Below are 23,139 nucleotides of genomic sequence, written 5' to 3'. Positions count from 1 at the left end.
TTGAAGGGGCTAAAGGTAGCTTGCTTGTCCTTTCCGACAAGACTCGGATGTGGTATTTACAATCTAGGGTGAAAGAGAAAGCGATCAGATAATGCATTCTTTTTGTCCCATTCTTATTTAAAGCAGGTTAGCCAACAGCACAAACAATACCATTAATGCCAGCATTTGCAATATAAGCCGTGTACGCCGCTGTGTGTTATATGTAGTTTTTGCCTTTTTGAAAATGTCGTACTAAACAGTTAGAGAGGGAGGGGAGAACACTCATAAGGGGCTGAAACTAAATTTGAAGAAGACTTGTACAGACAGTGTTTGGATGTTTTGTGTGACTGGTGGATGGACTCAGTCCTGCGTTTATCCACCGACGGAAAACACACAAAGGTTGAACGCTTCATCAGAGTTAACATAAAGAGATTTAACAGCAGTAGCGTAAAGCATCTCCATGGAAATGTATGATTTCCTGAAAAAGCAAAGAAGCATTTCATGAACAACACATGACTGTACATGTGAAAGGTTTAGAAAAGTCCAAGAACAGTTTCATCATGTGTACATTTGAAATAAAAAGCAGATCACCATCGTCAGATACATGTGGCAAGAATTCCTGGGAAGCATTAACAATATTTAAATATGAAGAGTAACAAACAAAGACAAGACAAACAATCAACAGAACCATCCTGGGCTGGGGTTGACTTTTTGGTTAGGCAGGAATCCTTATGATTGGTTGCCTTTGTTTCCTGTCATCCTTCACTGTAGAATGATATATGGAGAGTGACAACTGACTAAGAGTGTTTTCTGATGATAGAGAGCCATGACACAACTGAGGAGAAGCTGACAAACACAGCTTATTGGAGGATGTCATTTCTTTTTCCAGGGAAGCAGAGAAGAAGAGAGAAGGCTCTCCATCACATAAATAAATCAGCAACGGCGCAAAAGGGGTTATAGGTTTTTTATGAAATATCAGTTTTTTTATTCATTTTTTTCTGCTCCTTGTGGGAGAAGCGTGAAGGACTATTTTCTCAAAGCAAAGGAGTTTTTTGTTTTTTTTCTTGGAGCCCTAGCATTAAGTCAAGTGCAAAGAAGTCTGTTTTTAATGGAGGCTTATGTATTTTGGCACACATTTTTCAGATAAGTGTCAACTATGCACGCACGCGCACATACAGCACATTAGGCATGAGGTTTGGGATGATGAAAGCTGAACAGGAGCTGAACAGGAGCTGAACAGGAGCTGTCCTTGGAGCGTGTCCACCAAATTGCCAGGACAATCCAAAAAGTTTAAGGGATTCACTTATTTCTGTTGTTGTTTGGTGAATACTGGAACTACAAGGAATCCTCCCAGAAACTGAATATCTGTGAGTTTTCTCTAACAAGAGTTAAAACTGACAAAAAGTTATAGAAATTTGTTAAAACTACATACTGTAATATTTCAAAATACATGTGGAGTCAAGTAAAACTTTATATATGCACTTATTTCTCTTTTAAAACCTCCATTTTTCTTTTATTTATTTTTTTCTTAAATATATGCATATAAGTGAGATTTTATTTTTTTGTCTATTATAGCTCTTTCATTTGTATGTATATATGTACATTATGTACTTTTAAATAGGTAGAGAAGGGGTAGGGTTGTGTTTGTGTATGTGTGTGTGTGTGTGTGCGTGTGTATGTGTGTATGTGTGTGTATCTGTAAGGGAAAGAATACTAATTAAGCTTTATTTACACCATGCTCCGAGAGCCACTTGGGGTCCGATGTAGACTGAGGCGGGGGTCAGGGGGTATATACTGGTGCGGGTGGTTGTAAGGCGGAGGTGGGGGAGGCAGCGGGGGCTGGTGGCCGTCGTTGCCATGGGAGCTGTCCGGTGAGCGGACCGGGGTGGACATGGCCGACTGGCTGAGCTGGTGGTGGCTGTGGTGGTGATGCTGGTAGTGGTGGTGTGTGGGCGTTTGGCTGAGGAAGGCCTCCATGCGACCGTGGCCGCTGTTGTCGAGCATGATGACCTTGACGATCTGCTGACACTGGATGAGTGTCTCGGGCCGCAGATCAGCCATGCTGACAGCGGGCTGGTGGTGCTGCTGGAGGTGGAGGTGGTGGGCGGGGGTGCTCGCCGCTGACTGCAGCTGTGGGTGCTGAGGTGGAGGTGCTGGCCCATGGGTTAGTCCCTGGGGCCCCTGCTGGAAAAGCAGCTCCCCCCGGTGGTTAAGAAGGGCCACGCTCTCGGGACTCCGAGCCGTGCTGCTGCTGAGCTGGTACGTCTGAAGCCTGTTGTGAATTGACACCTAGTTTAGAAAACAGCCAAGAGAACAGCATCAAATGTTATAAAACTGGTTCCTCCTCTACAATCCGTCAAGCCCTCTTTTTTGGGGGGGGGGGGTGGTGAACGCACAGCACACACACACAGGGCATGCGTGGGGGCTTAGGTGTTGGGGGTTGGTGGAGGTGTTAAATCATTGTGACTACTGTACACTCCCCTCCCTCCACCCCCGCAGGTTCTGGGAACAGTGTTGACTGGATGCTGGGAACACCAGTGCGTGACTGGGGTCAGGAGGGGAACAGTGGTGGGGAATGGGGATAAGAGTTTTGGTGCGACGCTACAGAAGGGGCCCGGTGGTTCCAAAGGGGACACTGAGGGCCCCTGTGTCTCCCTTCCAAACCACTGTGTGGCACTATGGTGACAGCGAACACGAGGAGACTTGGGGATTGGGGTAACCAGAACATAGACGGAGGTCATACGGATAATAGGGAGAGGTGGAAGAAGAGGAGAGGAGGTGAGCAGACTGACAACCACAGACGTCCACAGGCAACACTCATCAGAATGCAAACCTCCATATGTCACATTTGTTTCATCTTTTTCTCTCTTTCTATAGTGACAGTTTATTTCCCTTTTTCTCAGCTATCTGTGTTACTTTAGTATAGCTTTTTAAACATTTCTTTCAATATAGCTAGGAAAGAATTTCCCAAAATGCCTTACACTGTTTCTCAAACTCAGAAAGCAACTGCCAAAAAAAACAACATTAACATTTCATAGAATGAGAACAAACTGAGATGTGTTGTGGAGAAAAGTAAAGTGAAATTGTAAGAAATATGCTACCACAGCACGTAAATAGAGTTACTGTAATTATTTGTCAAGGTTAAGATGATGGTGATTAGAAACTAGAAATTAGAAAAATGCAAACATCACAGGGGATTATGACCACCTGGAGGCAAATATTTACGTCTATCTACCATTGTGAATGCATTGTTTTGATTTACATGTCAAACCCTGCTGCAAGACATATTTTCTCACTTTTCATGCATCGGGAGCTCATATTTGCATTTTAAACAAATTGTGCTCATTTCTCAGTTTCGTCTTTGAGTCCGTGTAACAGTTACATTCATACAGCAGCCATGTTTGTAAAGCCACATATAAAAGCAATTCCAACAAATTAACCTTATTAACTGTAATGTAATTTAATTGGAAGACACATTAGAGGCAGCTATACTGTATGTGAAGAATATAATAGATTTATTCCAGTTATCAAAATCGTTCATGTAGTTACCTCATAAGCTAAAAGCTAAATCTACTTACTATAAGCTTGTAACTTCCTTTTACGTCAAGCAGTCAATAATTCCTGCACATTTCTGATCTCAATTTTGAAGTAACTTTAAATCTGCCAATCAGAAAATAGTTCCAATACTACCAAAACAGTTGAAAACTGTATCAACAAGGTCAATGGTAGGATAGGATACAGATTTAGATACAGCAGCTGATGTAACTCTGAGGTTAAAGTACTCCATCGACATTTGCTACTTTTCAGTCTGCCAACCACTTTTTATCCTTGACGACTTGAACTTATAGTATCAATGAGCTCTACAGTACTTTAGATAGAAGATGAGGGATTTCTTTGGCTGTCTGGTGACTTTCAAAAGTTTGATTTCTGTGTAGAAAGAATAACTTTGCTCCATAGATTACTAAAACAATTCCACTGCTGGTTATAAAATGTCCTTTATCTCATGTTTTGTTGTTGTTGTTGCATTAGCTTTCCAGACTTAGTTATTTGGTTGCTAAAAGTCAGCATAAACCTATCCCATCCTTTCTCATGAAGGGTATCACTGAGATACCTTTAAGCTGACTCTTGATGATTGCCAATATCAATAAACTAGATGCAATTAATGACTAAGGTCTGTGGAAAATCTTGGATGTGATGACCATTGAGTTAGGATTGATAATGAAGCTTAGCTGATAAGCAACTGAGTCTAAAATGTGTTTCAAATTAAATCAGGTGACTCATGTTTAGAACTGAAACGATAAGTTGATTAATCAATTAGTGGATCTACAGAAAATTAACTGGAAAGTATTTTGATAATAAATTGATTGTTTTATACAATTTTCAAATGCAATGAAAGCATTCACTGCTTCCATGCAGCAGCTCAAATGTAGGATTAGAATATTCTGCTTGTCCTTGTCATATGTAATAGTTAACCAAATTTGGGGGGCTTTTGGACAAAAAATAAATAAATAAATAAAAGAGCAAGCAAAGGTAGCTAATGTCACATTATACATTTTCCACTATTAACAACATTTAAAGACAGTGTAAAGTGAATTCAAACACTTTCTTCTAAACACATTAAATAGGTCATAAATGTATTTCTAAAAAAGGTGTAAAAAGCATTTCAACCATTTAGATTTGAATTGTGGAGCTAGGCTTCACAAACTGTGTTTCAAGATTTCTGTGTTCAGGATTTAGTGGGCGGGTCTGAAAATCTCCACCATGTTACCCGCCCCTGCTGCTGTAGAGGTATAAATACATTCAGCGCACACTACTACTACTAGTCTACAGTTAGCTGAGTTAGCCGCCAAGTTAGCTGACGAGCTAGCCACCGAGCTAGCAGCTGAGCTAGCGGCAGAAAGCTCTCAGATGTAGCGTCCATGTTTCGGGTAGAGGTGGTGACTTTGATTGACAGGTGACACCTGGTAGGGGGCGGGGTTTCTGTGGGATGTCACACTCAGTACACATATTTATTCTTACTTTACACGGATTTTAAAGACAAAACAAGTCTATTATTGGAGAAAAATAATCATCAGATTAATCAATGTAACAATTGTTTTGGCGCTACTGTTTCTTTCTCTACTGCAGCATATAAGTGTGATATTGGCATTCAAGTACATTACTGTTATTTTGGTTACAAATCAAACATACATGATTTGGACTTGATAGTCAGCTGATACTGCTTTTCTGCGCGAGCAGTCTTTGATTACCTGTCCTGCCTTGCAGCTGGTAGAGTGTGAGAGGATAGTTACCTAGATTGGTTGCACCTGGAGAGAAGTTTAAAAGAGCTTCTACTAAAAACAGTCTCTGTTTGCTTGCCTTTCCTGAAGTGGATAATTTTGTGTGTTGTATTTAATTTTCAAACTCTTAATTCAAATATTTGCTTCTCAATGTCATTGACTTATAAAATTCCTCTGAGCAACAGCTCACCATTGGATTCAGACATCCCTACATTTATGCTTATACAGTAGTATAAGCCTGTTTCTCCGACTGACCCTCCTGGTTTCCAAGATAAATGTGTTTCGACAGCTAACAGCTCCCCACCAGCAACTGACATTTACTGTAGGCTGCATGGCTCGGCTGGTGGAGGTAGCCTGGACAGCCATGAAGACTGACCTGAGGTGCAAACATTGATGGAAAAAAAAAATATGGGAGAAGGAAAACCCTCAAGTTATGTCCATGTTAGTGGAGTATAACAAATCAGCTTCTGGATTAGAACTGATTAAAGCTATACTGCAGGTGAAAATACAGCATTTTTTATCCTTTTTTAAATGTACTAGTGTAATAACTAATAACTACTGTATTAAGTAATGTGTGTTCTTTTTATATAAAGTAGTACATCTGAAAAAATCTTCTTGTACAGTTTAAGAAGGATATGGTATATATATTTTAAATTAAAGTTGATTATAGCTCTCCGTTATCAGAACCTACAGGTTGCTAAGTAAGGGAGCACCCATATGCACAAAGTGAGCAGATATCCTATTGCACAATAAAAACATTGTAATTTTATGTCTTTAAATGTCTCTTGTGCAACAATGAATGAACGTTTGCCTCGCTGTACTAATTGTAATTCTACAAGCATTCATGGCTATGGAAATGAAGAGTGTAAGACCTTTCACTCTGAAGTAATACATAATTACTTCAGGTCTAACTGGCACCTGCATACTGTAAAGCTGCACTGAGTAGAGACATAGAGCCAGACATAATAACAGTGAGTTGTATTGAAGTAAACAGCCACTGAATGTCAAATTGACCCAGTGCATTCGGCTTTTCACTCAAACCTTCAACTCTGGGGGCACACTGCCATAGAAAGGACTAGGAAAGGTTATCTGATTCCTCTAGGATGGTAATTGCAAAGCCCCTTGGGTACTGTAGTTCAGCTTGCTCTATTGCTTGCACGAAATGTTGGCACGACGAGTTTACCCCTGGAGGTCTGGTAAGGGATGGGGAGGTGACGACTCCAGGTCAAATGAGCGTTAAATTTATCTGCCTGCATATTACTGCGTTAATTAAGGTCTCAGTGCTGAAATGCGGGTACACACACAGACACACACACACTCACACACATACTGTAGTATATGCATTCCACACATATCCTCAGATTTGCACTACTTTTTAGCAATGGCTGCTTTCTTTTTTTTTCTTGAAAGGCCCTAAAGGAGTCACAATTTCTGCCGGAGCTTGTGAAACTAATTACAACCTATTCCCTTTTAGGCTCACAGATCATATTTAAGCCTCTGAGTCTGATGCATTTTTCATTGAGAAGAACCTGTTCGGACTCCTTTGATTTTATTAATTTCTTTCCCCAAATCACCATCTTTAATTTTTGTATCACAAAGGAATCCCTCAATCTAATATTTAGTTTGGTTCTGGACAGTTACCTCACATGCCCGCAACACTTTACCCAGCAGCACTCATTCTCTCATGCACTCTCACCCACTCTTGCTTGACGCCTCTGGCCTCTAAGATATGACTGCTTCCAGGATTTCATCCTATATCATCCTACTGTACCTTGATAATGACTTACTGTGCTAACTTACCTTTTGTTTGGGACATGGCCCTATCACTAACCACTTACCTCTACTGCATTGTGTCCACTTCTGTCATCTACCTCCTGGTTTCCTGGAGGAAGGGAAAACAGAGGAAAAAAGGGAAAAAAGTGGCAGCAAAATATGTGTAACATAGTTATTTCCTGTTTTATAACATCTTTAAATGTGCAAGATCAGAAGTATATTTAATGTATCACTAAATTTTAAATAATAATTCACATTTATTTACATTTCATGCTTTAATGCTAAAGGTACTATCTTTTCCAGTTGATCAATTCATAAAACAGCAGTGGGCGAAGTTTGCTTCAGCAGCAGGTAGAGTAATGCAATTAGTGACAAGGACTCTGCAATGAGTTTTAAAATTAAAAAGCGCACACACACCTGATGGGGAGCCCTGTTTGCCACGCAGCTCTAGCTGTGTGCCGTTGTTCTTTACCGAGTGTGTCTTTGCTCCTTGCTGCTTTTCCAGCTCCCCTGCAGAGAAAAGAGGACAGAAAAAATCATCATCATAATCACTGTGACAGAGAGGAAAGGAGGGAGACAGATAGGTAGATGGAAATGGATAAGAGTGACAGCATTAACTGGCTTCATTCTACTCTTTTGAAGGCATTCGTGAGTGTGTGTGCGTGTGAGTGTGTGTACATACACACACTCACACGCACGCACGCTCTTGTTCCTTTCCCTCCCACTCACTCAAAACACGACCCTCCGTCTCTCTAATTAAACTTCACACTTGATGGTAATTGCATGTCATTTCCAATTGTGATGACTAAATGTTGTTTTGTAGTCAACACCGAGCTGCATTCTAATTCTGGTGCTGAACTGCAAAATTGCAAGGTGAGACCTTAACAGCGCAGTACACCATGTCCTCTACCTCAGTCTAGTAATACTAACAGCAACTAAATAAATGCAATGCTAACATTTTACAGGTCCCAGTAGTTCCCAATTATTTTTTAAAAATCTTCCTGGGGAAAAAAGAAATGTTTTGGTACAGTGAAAATAGAGACAGTGTTAAATTGGTACATTTCCTGTGAACTGCTAGTGTAACCTAGAGTACAGTGACTTTTAGTCAGTGCACAGAAGATGAGCTGAAAAAGCCAAGATATGACATTTCTGTAAAGACAAGCATATGATTCATGATATATGAAGAAGTTTCAAGTAATAGAATATATAATTTGGTTAAAACACAAGGACATATTCACACAATCACAAGAGATGAGCAGGCAGATTGAAAAAACTAGAAGGCTTATCATACGGCTCCCCTAGAAGGTTGTCAAATTTCATCATTACATCAACATCATACTGTATTTCATGAGCAAAATATCTACAATAAACATTAGTGCACTCATCTGCACAAACCAAACTCTACACATTTGTGAACCAGAATCTACTGTACAAATATACTAAGTACAGGCTGTAGAGAAGGAAACACAAACACTGTCTGTGAAATGCTAGATCGTTCTCAGGGTTAAGAGTGAATGTGTGACTGAACTGAATTGATCAACGCCATTATGAATTTTCCTCTCTGTGAACAGCCAGATGCGGAGGAAAAAACAAAACAAAACTGTAATATCCTGCTTTCTATCTCAAAGAAGGGAAGCCCAAACATAAGTGAGTCAGCCACAGGCATATTTACCAATGTGCAAAAAATAGGAAGCCCTAAGAGGCGAAAAAAAATGTGTGTTTGTGCACCTGCAAGCACTCTTGCTTGTTGCTCAGCTTTCCAAATTCCTCAAACATTCACATATTTTGTCCTGAGGAAAAGAGTATGCTGTCTTTTATATGTTGATTTTTAACAAATATGTCCCAACATGATTTCTTACTTGTATGTGTGTGTATTGGTTTGTGTGCATCTTTGTACAGAGTGGCTGTCTATTCTTTCCCTGGCTTCAGAGAGAGAAATAGTTTCCTTCAGTCCACCCCTGCCTGTCTACATATGTTGTTGCCTACTCTCCCCAGGCTGATGGCCTTCCCTCTCTGTGAAGGGTAATGCAGACGTGTCAAATCCCAATAGGGGTGCTCTCTTTTGATGCCCACTGGCAGGAGTCAGGCCTTAATACTCAAGTTTACCATGTGTGTCTATGTATGTGCATGAGTAAGTTACAATCTCCTTCCTGTCTGGAGAATTTCATATACACACAAACCCAAAACACCTCTGATGCCTGACCACTTTCCAGAACATTGGCCTCTTTTTCACCTCCAATTTATTGCCCTCCTGCTGTCTGTTTGAGCTGCAGTGCACCAAGGAGAACAAACCAAAATGGCAAAAGTCAGTCTGCACCTACATGAATGGGATGTCGAAGTTGAAAAATAACACAAAACAAACTACACCAGAGTCAGAAGTCATCCTATCCCACTGATTCTTTGCAGTATGTCATTACCCAATGTAGTCTCTCACTTGTCAAGATGTGAGGTTATCAATTTGGTCAAAAATGTAACAAGATTAACAATTCTTTTTCCACAAGATGAATACACAAACATTTACTAGCCTCCATCCTTTTTATATTGTAAAAATATGTACCTACCTACAGAAAGGTGCATCATACAACAAGACATAGGCAAAGATGGATATAACAGATAACATGTTGTGAAGAGTTTTTCACTGCTTTGTAAGGTCTTACAAACATAAAGAAACTTACACTCAATCCGTATCTGCTCCATCTCCGACACTTCAGCGATAGATTCCTTCAGATCTTCTACAAACTTGAGCAGCTCTTCAGCACTTTGGGCACAGAAGTTAAGTACCTGCTTCTTGTCTGAGCCAAAAGGTGAGAGGATGGTGATGCCATGGGGGTAGTCTGAAGGGCACAGAGAACATTGAACTTAGACTTAGATTGAGTCCTCCCTTTTGTTTCCTTACAGCTCAAAGCATGGTGAGTTACATTAGGTATTTAATCTAATTACATTTTTCAGCTCTCAGCAGTGAAGAACTTATGACTTACATTCATTTTCAAACAGGTGGAACTGCATGCCAAGAAGGCCCATGGCTTTGCAGAAAGTGTAGGCTGCTGAGCTCTTCTTCTTTGGACATAGCTTCAATATCTGTAGAAATAGCATTTGTGTAATTATGAAAGAAAACAATAAGAAATCTGAGTTTTTAAAAACTGGCCATGAAATTTAGATCAATGCTTTGAATACTTCTGAAGCATTTCTCACTAAGCTGTCCTTATCACAGAGCAACCTTTAAGAAAACTGGGGAAGAACAAACAATTTGGTCATTTAAAATACCTTCGAGGAGCAAAGTGAATCAATACTGATGTAGGCTACAACCTTCGAAATTGTGTGCTAGTGTTCTAATCTGTGTGAAAAATACCTTGGCAAGCTTATATCAGGATATATTAGAGAAGTTATGGAGGTTTTTCATTGAGTGACCTTCCAGATAGAGAAAGATGAGGCGAATCTGTTTTGCAGCGGTACTGTCGGGTATAATTTACCAGTCAAGGTGTATTAAACCAATACATCACATTGGCACTTTAAGCACCTCTTGACATGTTCAAGCTGCTAGAACAGGGCCAAATTCAAAGAAAAGTCCCTATCACTTTCACTTTATAGTAAAATTTTTCAAAGACAATTCCTGCCCCGCTTTCAAAGCCGTCAGATGAAACGTATCGCTGTAATATATTGCACTGCTAACTTTTAGTGCCAAATGAACAGAATTCCACTGTGATGTTGGAAGATAACTTTTCTCCCCTTACTTCAAAATCGGCCTTTTAACCTCCTTTCCTGAGGCTACAAATTACTTTCTTGCTTTAGCCGAAAAAAGGATGGGGAAAAATAGCCATTGCTACTTTTTTTTCCCCCCTTGCTGTATTTTATTGGAGTGAGATCAACATTTGACACAATTATGAGTAGTTAAAGACTTGGATAGATAACCCTTATATGTCTCCTAATGAGCACATTAATTATGCCCAGCATAAAACCTTTGATAATTCCCCAATCTATGTGACTTTGGTCCAAATGAACAACTTATCTGTACTCCGGCCCAAATGAAACGCAGCTTTGTTACTGGCCCTTGAAGCTGCTCTGCTGGGGACAAATCCTTGCTTATGAGAGCAGTGCAACGCTGGCTTTGCTACTATCTATTATTAAAAGAAATGGCCGGAGAGGTCTGAGTTATGAAACAACATAAAAGAAGAGAGGGAGCCTTGAGAAATGGCTCATAGTTGAAGTAGGTGATGGTGCATTGCAGCTGTCACAACAAAATAAGCAGCTTTAAAACTTGACTGTATGCAGCATAAACGGCCATTTAACTGGGTGGTTTGGAAGAAACAATAAATGTGAAAAAAAGCATCAATTTAATGGAGGAATAAAGCTTTTTTGGTATACTTACCACAATGAGATCATTAAAGAGGAAGACTTCTCTCTGGTGTGCGGCCTGTTTTTGGGCCTTGTTGACATCTGTCACCTCAAAAAGACGACTACAGCACACCAGTCTTCTGTGAGGGACGGAGAGAACCTGTAGAGGAAGAGCAACATTCAGGCAAAGCACCACTTGATTTGAGCTTAAAATGAATACCAGACAAAGAGGTTGAGAATGTGTTAATTTTTGATCAACAAGTGTCTGAAAGAGGGGAAAAAAGTTCAGACTTCAACATAAAAATACTTTTGGCTGGAGTCCTACATATCATTCACTGGGTTCAAAATCCATGTAATACTGTATGCTGTGACAAATTGGTTACATCAACACTGACCCTAGAGAAATAAGCATTGAAGGCAAACCAATATGAATGTTATTTCAGGTGTTATCTCGAGGATAAATACATAGCTGTACTTAAATCTAGGGTGTCTCTTTCATATGTCATAGGGAATAAAATGAACTTCCACACCTCTTTATCAATTCGATTAGCCGTTTTTGAAGACAGATACTTACATCAGTAGAGTCTAAGCAGTGTATAATTTGTTTGGGTGCAAGTAGATGTCATTTTAAGAAAGTTTGATGAGATCATTGAACTTTTTGAGGACAAATGCTCACTCAAAGCAAAGTATTTTTGTTCTTTAATTCTCCCAGTCAACACTGTCTATTGACTGTTGACTACATTCAGTGGTACATTAAGCATGCATAAAATTTCATAACGATGGTTAAATATGGGAGCTGTACCCGGGCCAGATGGGAAAGCTGTAAAACTCATTTGAATAGATAGAAAGTGGGGCATGTATTTCAGTTTCCCTATCTTGTTGGGTCTCATCTTCCACCATACTGCAGTACTCTGCTTTGAGCTGCTCCTCTTCAGTACCAGTGTTTGTTAGTATGTTATCCTTCTATAGAGTCCATATTTCATTTATATGCGTTTCTCATATTTGTTTATATTACAATTGGAAGGAAGGTGTTGACTATTAAGTGTTTTAATTATTTGATTTTTGATTTGTGACCTGTGTGGCTCCTAACATAACACTACACTTAGAGGTCATGTAAAGGTTTAAAAAAACAAAAACCAAAAAAAAAAAAAAAGCTGCTGCAGTTGTGTCCCTAGAGGCCTGGCTTCTCCTCATGGACTTAAGTGCTTTCCACCGTTTAAGCAGATTACACTGCAAAAACGGCTCATGCCTTCGGAGGGTGATCTAATCATGTTCTCGCCCCCTCGCGCTCTCGTCTCCCTGACTTGTCTCGTCTCTGCTTTTTGTGCTCGATCACTGCAGAAATCCAAACGGCAGCTGACCGACTGTCAGTAGACGTGGAGCCCCTCCGTGATAAAACACAAATATACACGGCCGATCTTCAGTTTTCTCTCCATGCATTTCCAATTTTTCAATTCCCTCTGCTTCCTGTGCGCGATTTGCAATGCAGTGAGTACACACACAGCCTCTGCCTCTTTTCCTCTTGCTCTCTCATCTCTCATCACTGCAGGGTACACAGACTCCCACCCAGCTCGCCACAGCCAGCCTGCTTTCTCATTACACTAATGTCAGAAACATGTAAAGACATCATTAGCATGAAATACCTCTTGCTCATTTCCAAAAACCCAGTCCTTTCCTGACAGGATTATTGAGAAATAGTGTGGCAGGAGATTTAATAAATTACTTGTATGCCTGAAGAAAAACTGATTCTATAAATGTTATCCATATAAAATATTTAGGGAAATTTGAACAATGTTAGAAGAGGGAAACATAGCTAATTTATCACATTCAAGTAGGGATGTTATATTGCTTTAATCAAGTCATCAAATATTTACACCAACCCAACTCCCATTATGGAAAAACCCATTATAGGAGAATCATTCTCATGTGGACTATTATTTCTTGGCATAATAATAAAAACAGGTTTACATCCAGAATACAAGGACTCGGACACCTGATATGATAGTATAAGGAAGAAACTTTATCTTAGTCTCTCTCTTTTTATGGCAGACAACTCCCATGGGCAAGAAGAGTCACTTCCTGTCATAACAATCCATCATTGTTTTGGTTATGACAACACTCCCTCTGTCATCCTATGGCTACTCATCCATCACTGAGAGACACCTAAAGGCACAGGCCAAAAAAAGGAGAAAAATAAAAACTATGATGGCTGCAATCTCAGTGTCAGAGTTTCAATGTCATTCTGAAAGGATATAACTGAGATTATATTTTAAACTAATTAAAAACTAGATTGTATTGTAAAATGCATCCAAATGCTTGGCTGCATATCACAAGTTGATCTCAAACCATGATTGATGATAATCTTACTTTTTACTTTTTATTTTTGATCTGCATTTACCTTTTGTGAGATTTTGAAGTAACTAGTTTTAATGTAGATGCAACATGCTTTATGGTTTTGAATATCCTAGACCTAGACTTTAGAAATTGGCTTGCTAAGGCTTGGTGCAATGATAAGATTCAAGTTAAATTCCCTGAACTGTTGAAGCATTTTAAAAAAGCCTTGCAGTGTTATGAGTGGGTGCACACAGTGCATTCCCTCATGAATCAGTGTAATCAGTCAATTATAAAGCTAAATACTTTTGCCTCTGTGTACATCTCAGAATTGCAAAATCTAAAACACATAAAACTTTGCATGGAAATATTCATACAGAGAGTTTAAAAAGACAAGTTAGTTTGTGGCCAATTTTAATGTCTGAAATTTGAACTGATGCGATTCCAGTTCATCCACTTACATAATGTCACTCCTGAGCACTGACCAAGCCTTTTAGCCTTAAAAAGTAAAAAAAAAAAAAAAAAAAAAAGGAGTAACGATAGCAGTGGTTAATGACGTATCTAGCTGGAGTAATGACCTGAGGTAATGATCGTGCTGCTGATGAGACATTTAATGACTAATAAATGTGCTCCACTAGCACTACTGAGGCTAGGTGATAGTGATATAAGGCCTTAAATAATGAGTTAGTGACTTGACATGGAGTTTGCAAAAGGGTGTGTGTGTGTGTGTGTGTGTGTGCAGGGTCGGCCTGGGAGGGAGACATATCTCTCTCACTTTTGTTTTTGTATAATGAGCTGCTCAAGCGGCCTGGTGACTGGCCCAGAAGGATTTCTACCAGTGCCCTCGATGTCCACTCTCACTCTCACTATGGGACTGTTAATTCAAGGATCATGAGGAACATAAATACATAGCTATGATTACATTTAGGGTGTCTGTTTTATATGTCATAGTGAATAAAATGCACTTCTACTCTTCTTTGTCAATTAGATTAGATGTTTTTGAAGGCAGATACTTACAGTACAGTATAGGCTACTGCATTTCAGTCTAAGCAGTGTTTCATGTGTTTGGGTGCATTGAATACACGTTTGAACTTTTTAATGACATAAATTCATACTCAAAGCAGTGTATTTTTTATCTTAAAGCACGTCTGTGGGGTTCTTTAAGTCTTCCAGTGAACACTGTCTATTGATTGTTTACTACATTCACACCAAGCATGGATGGAATATCATAACGATGGTTAAATATGGGAGCTGTACCCGCGCCAGATGGGGAGGCTGTAAAACTCATTTGAATAGATAGAAAATTGATGCCCCATTTTCTTTCTCTTTCTGCTTCTACCACACTGCAGTGCTCTGCTTTAACTGTTCCTCTTTAGTATCCGTGTTTATCGTGGATGTTATCCTTCTATAGTGTCCTTGTACATTTCGTTTCTCATAAAAGTGTTTATTTTACAGTTGGGGGAAGGGATTTCTACTGATGCTCCCGATGGTCAGTCTAACGTGTTTGTGTGTGTGTGTGTGTAATCACATCTGTATCTTTGTAGGTGATAAATCCGGCCCATTTATTCCTCTAGTCAACCTCTAAAGACTACAGTACATGTGATTATTGTGGACATTAGCTAATTGTTTTACAGCCAATAACTTTAAAGTTTAGGTTCTCTCTCTCTTATATCATCAGCATTGTTTCCTGCCACAGCAGCTGTTTTAAGCTAAATAGCAATAAAAACCCACTATACACTGCCTGCCCAACACCAAACGACAAATAGCCAAAGTTATAGCAACTACCCAATGAAAGGAGTAGGAGCATTTAGCGGCTTAAGAGTCAGATAGATACCTGGGGAATTATTACAGCATTGATGGTTGTAGTTAAAGGCTGAAGACTGCATCATGTCAGTGAAGGTGCCTCACAAATATTTAAGTATAACAATGTGTGTGTCCTCACCGTTTTCATGCCTACAATGGATTGCTCAACCTTAGAGACGTAGGTGACATGGTCTTCATTGGAGCGCAACTCCCTCTGTTGTATTCTTTCATAGATTCCCACCACCATGTCTCTGGGGATATCCGCTCCGTCATCCACACCTAAGACAAGAACAGGCTGTTTAAATGGATGAATCCATGTAGACAAACACGCAACATTACCAGGCAGTGACTACTGTTCAAACAGTGGAGCGATAGCAGCTTAAATACGGCAGAGACTGTGTCACTGCTGCAAGAAAAGACACACACAAACATGCATATACAAAGAAATGAAGAAACTAAATATTTAGCGCCAGAAGAAAACTCTTCCTTTCAGTCTCCTCGTCTGTCCTTCTTTGACTTTCTGTCTTCCACTGTTTCCATTAAGTAATGACAGAAGGCGATGTAAAAGGAGGTTAATTGGCAAGTGAAAGGTTAACATCCTGCCTCGCTCGAAGATTTTCTGTCGAGAACACAGTGCAGTTCAAGGCCGTGGCATTTCGATGCAGGTAGAGCTGCATGTCATTAGGCTGAAAGGTTGCCCTCAAGATGCACTCCATTATATCAGCACAGCTGTATCGTGCTGTGTGCTACATTGAGTTTCCAATGGGGCAGGATGTTTTTGGAGAAAATGAAGCCACCACAAGTGATGACAGTGACACTGAGGCACCCTGGGACACCGCTGAGACATCGCTGCACATTATGAAGGGGGAGAGCATGAAATGACCGGGGGGATATGTGTGTAAAGTGTCAGATTAATAAGTTGCTGTTTTTGCTGAAAGCCTTTTTTCTATTTTTCTGCCAGTCCTGCCATTTTTTTATTCTTGTAACTACACCGCTTTCTTTCTTTCTTTTTTTTTTACTCCTGTCTCCCCTGTAGATTGGGCCATGCATCAGCTCTTTCTGTCCCCTTTTGTTTTCACCATCTGCACAAGTAAAGATGACTTGTCACAAAGCCTATTGATGAACAGCAGCCTACTACGAGGATTTAAGTAGTGTTTCCGAGATCATCCTATTTAAAAACAATCCAACAAATAAAGGATCCGGTAACAATAAACTGGAAGCCTGGATTAATTTCATTGACCCATTATGGAATAGCTTTAACAGTCTCTAATTGAGATCATTTATCTTCTATGGTTGTTCATTACTATTGGTTTCTAGTGCATTCCACGTCAGCCAATTAGTTGAGTGAACTATTCTTCTGTCAGGACATGACAGAGTTGTGAGTGAGGGGGAAAAAGGAAAGAGAATATAAACAAGGAAAGACAGTTGAATAAACGGGCAGCATAATATTCTGAGACAAAACAAGATGAGAGAATGGCAGAGAAAACGTAGTAAACCAAGATGAATAAAGAAACCAAGACAGAGTGGCATATTTTAATTTGCATAAGATGCCAAAATTGATTTTCCAACTTAATTTAATTGCAGGGAACAGTCTGGATGAATCTATTAAAGTTGTTCTCCATCGACCTCAGTGTTCCCTGATTGATTGTGCAGAGGGAGAGTAAAAACTACGACGCTCCCGTCTCCCTCAGCGCTCAGCGAATAAGCATCTGTCTGCGTATGAGAGACAAGAATTACAGGTGCTTTCTGCTGTTGTCACGCTGAGTCGTGAATGCGTAATGCATGTCGAGCAGGAATAGATTTGTAACCTTATTCTTATCGCCTAAATGTATGCAGGGGAGGTTTGATTGAATACATATCCAACACTGTCTTCACAACACTGAATCAACTGGGGAGACTGCTGCGTTGATCAAACACTCAACCAGGAGATATTTAGGCAGGACTGAAAGGACCAGTGTATAAGATCTAGTGAAGCTGGAATTGGCAAAATTAAAATATAATATTAACGAGTATGTTTTAATTAGTGTATAATCATCTGTTTCTACAGCAGCCCAGAACAGACAAACACTGGTTCTAGAGAGGTCCTTTCATGTTTTTCGCAACTTTGCAGCCATCGTAGATTCTCCTACATGCTTGTGCAGGAGGGGAGGCACAATCAGTTGTATCTGTTATCCTGGCAAGGAAGTTATCTTTTCCTTTCACCTTCCATTAGTGTTCAGAAATCAATGTACAGCACTAATTTAGTTTTATGCTTTAAGATGATCTTGGAATTCTTTTTTTTAAAGTATATTTTTTGGGGTTTTGCCTTTAATGTACAGGTAAGTAGAGAGAGACAGGAAACTGGAGGCTGAGAGGGGGGAATGACGTGCAGGAAAGGGGGTCGCCTGCAGTAAGGACTGTAGCCTCAACACATGGGGCGGGTGGTCTACCCACTGAGCTAAACACCGCCTTCTTAACCCCACAGCTCACCAATTGAGCAATCCAGTCAGCTCATACTCCCTAAGAAACACTCTGACCTTTCACAGGTGGCAAATACGGATCTGAGAATTGACTTACTGGAGCTGATTATGTTGACTAATTACCCTAATATGCCTGTACCCCCACAAGCAAACATGCTGTGTCTCTCACCTCGTAGATTGCGTATGAAGTCCTCCAACAACATCTTGCGGTCAGGCTTGATGTTAGGACTGTACATGTCCGTGTTGAGCAAAATGATGGCGAAGGCCAGGATGAAGATGGTGTCTGGGTTGTGAAACTGCTGCACCACGTCGGGGTTACACATGCAGTAGCGCTGGCTGTGGGTTATAAAAGAGGGAGGGAAAGAAAGAAAAAAAATCAGAGAGGAAGCAATTGGTAGGAGGGAGAGAAATCAGTAAAAATATATTTCAGAAGGGAGTGGTGTATGAGGAAAAAGAATAAAGGCAAAGGAAAGGAGATGGATGAATGAGAATAGTAATAGATGCGGGTCATCACAGAGGACACAGTGACAGAGGGAGGGATGTTATAAGATCAAGAAATAGATGAATTAGAAAAATGTAACAGGCAAAAAGGGAAAGATAGGAGGGATAACAGATGGAAGAAAAGACACAGAAAATGTGTCATCCTCAGACAGTAAAAGGCATCCTTCAACCCACAGCATGCTGGTAAAAGTCATGGTACAAACTGTGCACGAGTGTCGCACTGAAATAAGAGTTAAGGCTTCAATTTTGCTTGTGACTTCATCTGAAGCTGTTAGCTGTCCTTCAGCAACAACCAACATCACAGCAAGTGCTCTGCTGCTGAAATTGCATCTCTCACTGTGTAAACACATTTGTCCCACTGGATTGGATGATAGCATGGATTAGCATTACATAGAAAACAAAGGGTATTTGGGTATCTTTTGTGCCACTCCATGATTCTTTACAAAATACATTCAAAAATTCCATCCTCATTTTGTTTATTTAAAGACACATCCCTAGTAATGGAAAAGGTCCACTGAGCCCTTAGCTATGGTTAAACATTCTCAAACATTCATGTGCTTGGTTGCTGGATTGATGCTGATACTTATTGCGCCAGAGGGAAGAAATATGAAGTTTGAAATTGAAAATGACCTACCTTTTTTTTTCTAAATTACATGACAGAGGCACAGTTTGATGTACTTTTCAAAAAACACATCCCTAAATATAGTAAGAAGTGGAGTGGAAATACCACTGTGAAACTATGACTCTAACAGATTTGCAGACACCAAACTATGGTTGTTTGAATACTGCCTAGAGGAGTGAAAGAAATTGTTTTCCTGTCTCTGTTAAGTGCACGAACTATGAAAACTTCCTGGTAAGGGGATCATTAATAATACAGTACAACAGCTACTGTGTATTAGTAATCAGCGACTGCAAGCAAAGGAGTAACAGTGGTGTGTGTGCTCAGTATTGGCGTGTTACACTGTAATCGTTACTTAAATCAGTCATCATTTCCACATTGGGGCTGTTGCACCGTTTTGCAGACCTACTGAGCCGCATGATTGGAATCTAATGTTACTGTAGGATTGAGTAAAGACACACACATACACTACAATAGGTTCACACCTACACACACACTTTTTATCTGCTTAACCCTTGCAAAATTATTAAAAGGAAAATTAATTTGAGTTTTGTGTGTGTGTGTGTGTGTGTGTGTGTGTGTGTGTGTGTGTGTGTGTGTGTGTGTGTGTGTGTGTGTGTGGCATCTTTTGTAGAGCACTTGTTTTAGCATGATGATCACTGGGCTGAACACAGATGCTTATTCACATCTCTGTGTTTGAAAACTGTGACTTGACAGCAAGCAGTAATTATACTCTTGTCTGTGAATGCTAATGTAGCACCATGCAGCAAGAAAATGGCAATTTATGTGTCTCCTAAGTGAGTGTGCTCTTACTCTACACAGAAAGTCATGGAAAAAAAGATTAACCCCAACCCCCACCCCCACCCCCACCACTACCACCATGAAAGAAGTAGAAGAGAGGTTAAAATGGTGGATGATGCCGTTCATCAAATGCATTCAGCAGTCTTAAAATTTGGCATTTGTTGCTTTTTTTTTTCAAACCAATTTAGCTTTTGTTGCAGGATGCTAACGATGCTGTAATCCACTAGTCATTATGTGCTTTTTGAGGCTGGATTTTTGAGACAAGATTATGCAATTTAGGAAACATAATACAAATGATCTTTATCTGTAATAACTGTAATATATGTGGCAGAAAACACAGTCATTTTTATGTGACTACAGAATGAGTAAATAAGGACCTCTGGATGCTCCATTATGATGCAGACTTTTAAACTGAATATATCTGCAGCATGGGAGGATTGGCTCATATTTGCTCATTCATTAGTACACTGACGCAGCAGATACTGAGGCTGCTGGCTGCTTTTCACTTTTCCCCTCGCTCTTTTTCACTGCTGCTTCAAATCCCCTTCACTAACTTAGGAGATTTTTCTCTTTCTCTATGTGTGTGTGTATTTGGAAGGCATATCAAAGCCCAGGAGCAGGGGATGGCAGTGGTGGTTACGCAACACTGGTTATTTATAAACCTTCCTCCCTCTTTCATTTGCTACCCTTCCTTCCTTTCCCAGTTCGTGTCTCCTCCCCCCATCTCTCCTTTTGCTCCTGATAACATGCAGAGTGAGCCTGACGTCCAAACATTACCCGGGCCAACCTCTCTGCCCACTGACTATGACAATGCCACCGTTTTTTTTTCCTCCTTATTGGGCACCTCGACAACTGTGGCAGGTGGTTGTTACTCCAGAGGGGCTACGGCAAACAGTTAGCATTAACACACAGTGCCACAGCTGCTCCACAAATTGCCTCCCCATCACAAATTGTGGTTGGAAATTACATGCTGCCTGGCTATTCAGATGGGGGCTGCATTGTCAACATTTTATTGTAGCCGAGCAAAGAGGAAAGAAGAAAAAATGAGTGTGTGCACGTTTGTGAAGCAGCGTGACTCACCTGCTGAGATAATATGTACGATAAAAAGATTTGTGTATTTATGTATATATATAAATATTTTCCAGAACTCCTCAGAATTAATGGAGTTTGTGTGTGCGTGAGTGTGTCTGTGTGTTTCTATTTGCGTGCGTTGCTGTCAGTGTTGTCTGATTCCATTTTGTCAGACTGGCATGTTTTCATGTTCCCTCTTTTGTGTGTCTGTCCGGCACAGCAGTGCTCCTGGATACAGCAAGAAACTACACTCTCATCTCATGAAATCAGCTCAGGAAGAAAATGTGTCCTCAATACGTGTAGGAATATTTAATGATCAAAACACTTATGAATTACATCTTAAAGCACTGTGATGTAGGTTTGCACAGAGATAATTCTTGAGTGATAGTACTTATTTTCACCCTCTCACCCACTGAAATATCAGCACAGAGCACACTCCGAGTTACTTGGTAGATACTTGGTATGGTAGAAAATAAATGACATCTGTTGGACAAATAAGGGTTATTATGCATAAAAGAGTAAATGATAAATATTCATATCAAACTCCTGTCTCTTGGTAACTACAAAAAATAAAAATGAGATCATCAGTGAGAATATTGCAACATAAATCCAGACAGCTGTTTTCATATTTACCTGAAGGCCTCGATAAGACGTTCCACCTTCTGAGCTTCTCCCTGGACACGAATATGGGCCTGAAACTTCCTCAGTGCTTCGTCCAGCTCCATGCCTGAGAAGTCCATCTCATCCACCACACAACTGTTGAGCACAAGGACGACAAGGAGCAGACAAGAAAAAAGACAATACATTAAGATTTATCGAAACATCAACATGACGGCAGTGGCTGCCTCTTAAGTGGTGGGATCGGTGAACCTGTGGATGGAGACTTGAGATTAAACCTGTGGTACAGTAGTTTCATTCATCTACTTCCTGGTCACAGCAGCATTCTGCTTACTGCAGGTATTAGCGCTGCACGGACACCAGGTATAACTGGGTCTGGCTATCTTCTCTTTGCCGCCAAGACACACACATATATAAACCCTCAGAGCAGACAATCCTCCTATTACCTGACAACTCCAGCTTAATGACTTTAATTAAAAAAGAAAAATATCCTGTCCTGTGAGTTCAGAGGGGGAGGAATACAACGTGGGCAATTTGGAGATGAAATTAGGTTTGAAGTGACTTTGAAAAAGCTTTTAAAGTTTTCCTCACTTTGATGTGAAATGTTCTTTTGAGGTACAAAGTGGAATGATAATCGAACTATGAAATTAAAGTCATTTTTTTACACTTGGATTGGCTTTCATGGGGTTTATTCCAAACCCATCCCTACTAGTTCCAGATAAACGCAATCTTTGCCTCTGTGATGAAAGAGTGCAACTTTCAGACTATTGATGGTTGTGGATGGCATTTTCAAAAGAGAGATCAAAATCCTTATTACATATAAATACATAACTGAGTCAAGTGATCTCCCTCTGCTTCTAATATTTTCTGTTTGTTGCACCATATAGTAAGACATTCTGGGGTGCATGGACACACACACACAGACACGCACGCACGCACGCACGCACGCACACGCACACACACACACACACACACACACACACACACACACACACACACACACACACACACAGACACTACATTAAGATGAATTACTGTGAACAATGCAAGTTAATGAGGTGAGTACTTGTCTGTGACACATGCTGCTCCAGCAGAAAAGAGGCACAAAGCTGAGTCTACAGTACTGTCTGACACAGTGTGTACCACAACATGAGATCACAGCAAAAACCCACTCACAGTAAGAATACCACAGACCATTGTGTACTTTTTCATTTACCGCTATCACTAGTATTGATATAATTGTTATTACAAGTGCTGCAACTAGCAACTCATTTACGATATCCACTACTACTACGCTTACTATTACTATTACACCTCCTTTAAAAACTTCTGTGTACTACTTTTACTGTTACTCCAGTCACTATTATAACTGCATGTTAATTATTACTATTACTATTATAATGCTTTCAACTAATACTGCTATTAGCACTACAGGGCAGGTTTGGCACAGAAAAAAAACTCTAAACTGGTTCCGATCACTGTGACCATGGCAACTATAGACTAATTTCTAAGATTCCCTTTCCATTAAAAGTGCTAGAAAATGTCTGTCAAATCAATTGTTAATAATATTTCT

The 23,139-nt window shown here is 40.1% G+C and overlaps 1 protein-coding gene across 3 annotated transcripts in view; it reads right to left on the bottom strand.

The window, feature by feature from the left end:
* Positions 1–1,445: 1,445 nt before the first annotated feature.
* Positions 1,446–23,139, bottom strand: part of iqsec3a (IQ motif and Sec7 domain ArfGEF 3a) — a 108,356-nt gene continuing 86,662 nt past the window's right edge. For all 3 annotated transcript variants that reach the window (XM_053314064.1, XM_053314065.1, XM_053314066.1), the window contains 9 exons: positions 21,582–21,704; positions 18,126–18,292; positions 15,637–15,776; positions 11,398–11,523; positions 10,010–10,109; positions 9,707–9,865; positions 7,449–7,541; positions 7,097–7,140; positions 1,446–2,268 (listed from right to left, as the gene is read on the bottom strand). In XM_053314064.1, coding sequence (XP_053170039.1) covers positions 1,708–2,268; positions 7,097–7,140; positions 7,449–7,541; positions 9,707–9,865; positions 10,010–10,109; positions 11,398–11,523; positions 15,637–15,776; positions 18,126–18,292; positions 21,582–21,704 — 1,513 coding nt within the window. In that variant the 3' untranslated portion in view covers positions 1,446–1,707. The remainder of the gene's footprint in view (positions 2,269–7,096; positions 7,141–7,448; positions 7,542–9,706; positions 9,866–10,009; positions 10,110–11,397; positions 11,524–15,636; positions 15,777–18,125; positions 18,293–21,581; positions 21,705–23,139) is intronic.

The sequence above is a fragment of the Scomber japonicus genome, chromosome 23 (genome assembly GCF_027409825.1).
Source record: "Scomber japonicus isolate fScoJap1 chromosome 23, fScoJap1.pri, whole genome shotgun sequence".
Taxonomy (NCBI): Eukaryota; Metazoa; Chordata; class Actinopteri; order Scombriformes; family Scombridae; genus Scomber; species Scomber japonicus.
This window is presented reverse-complemented; position numbering and strand designations above follow the sequence as displayed.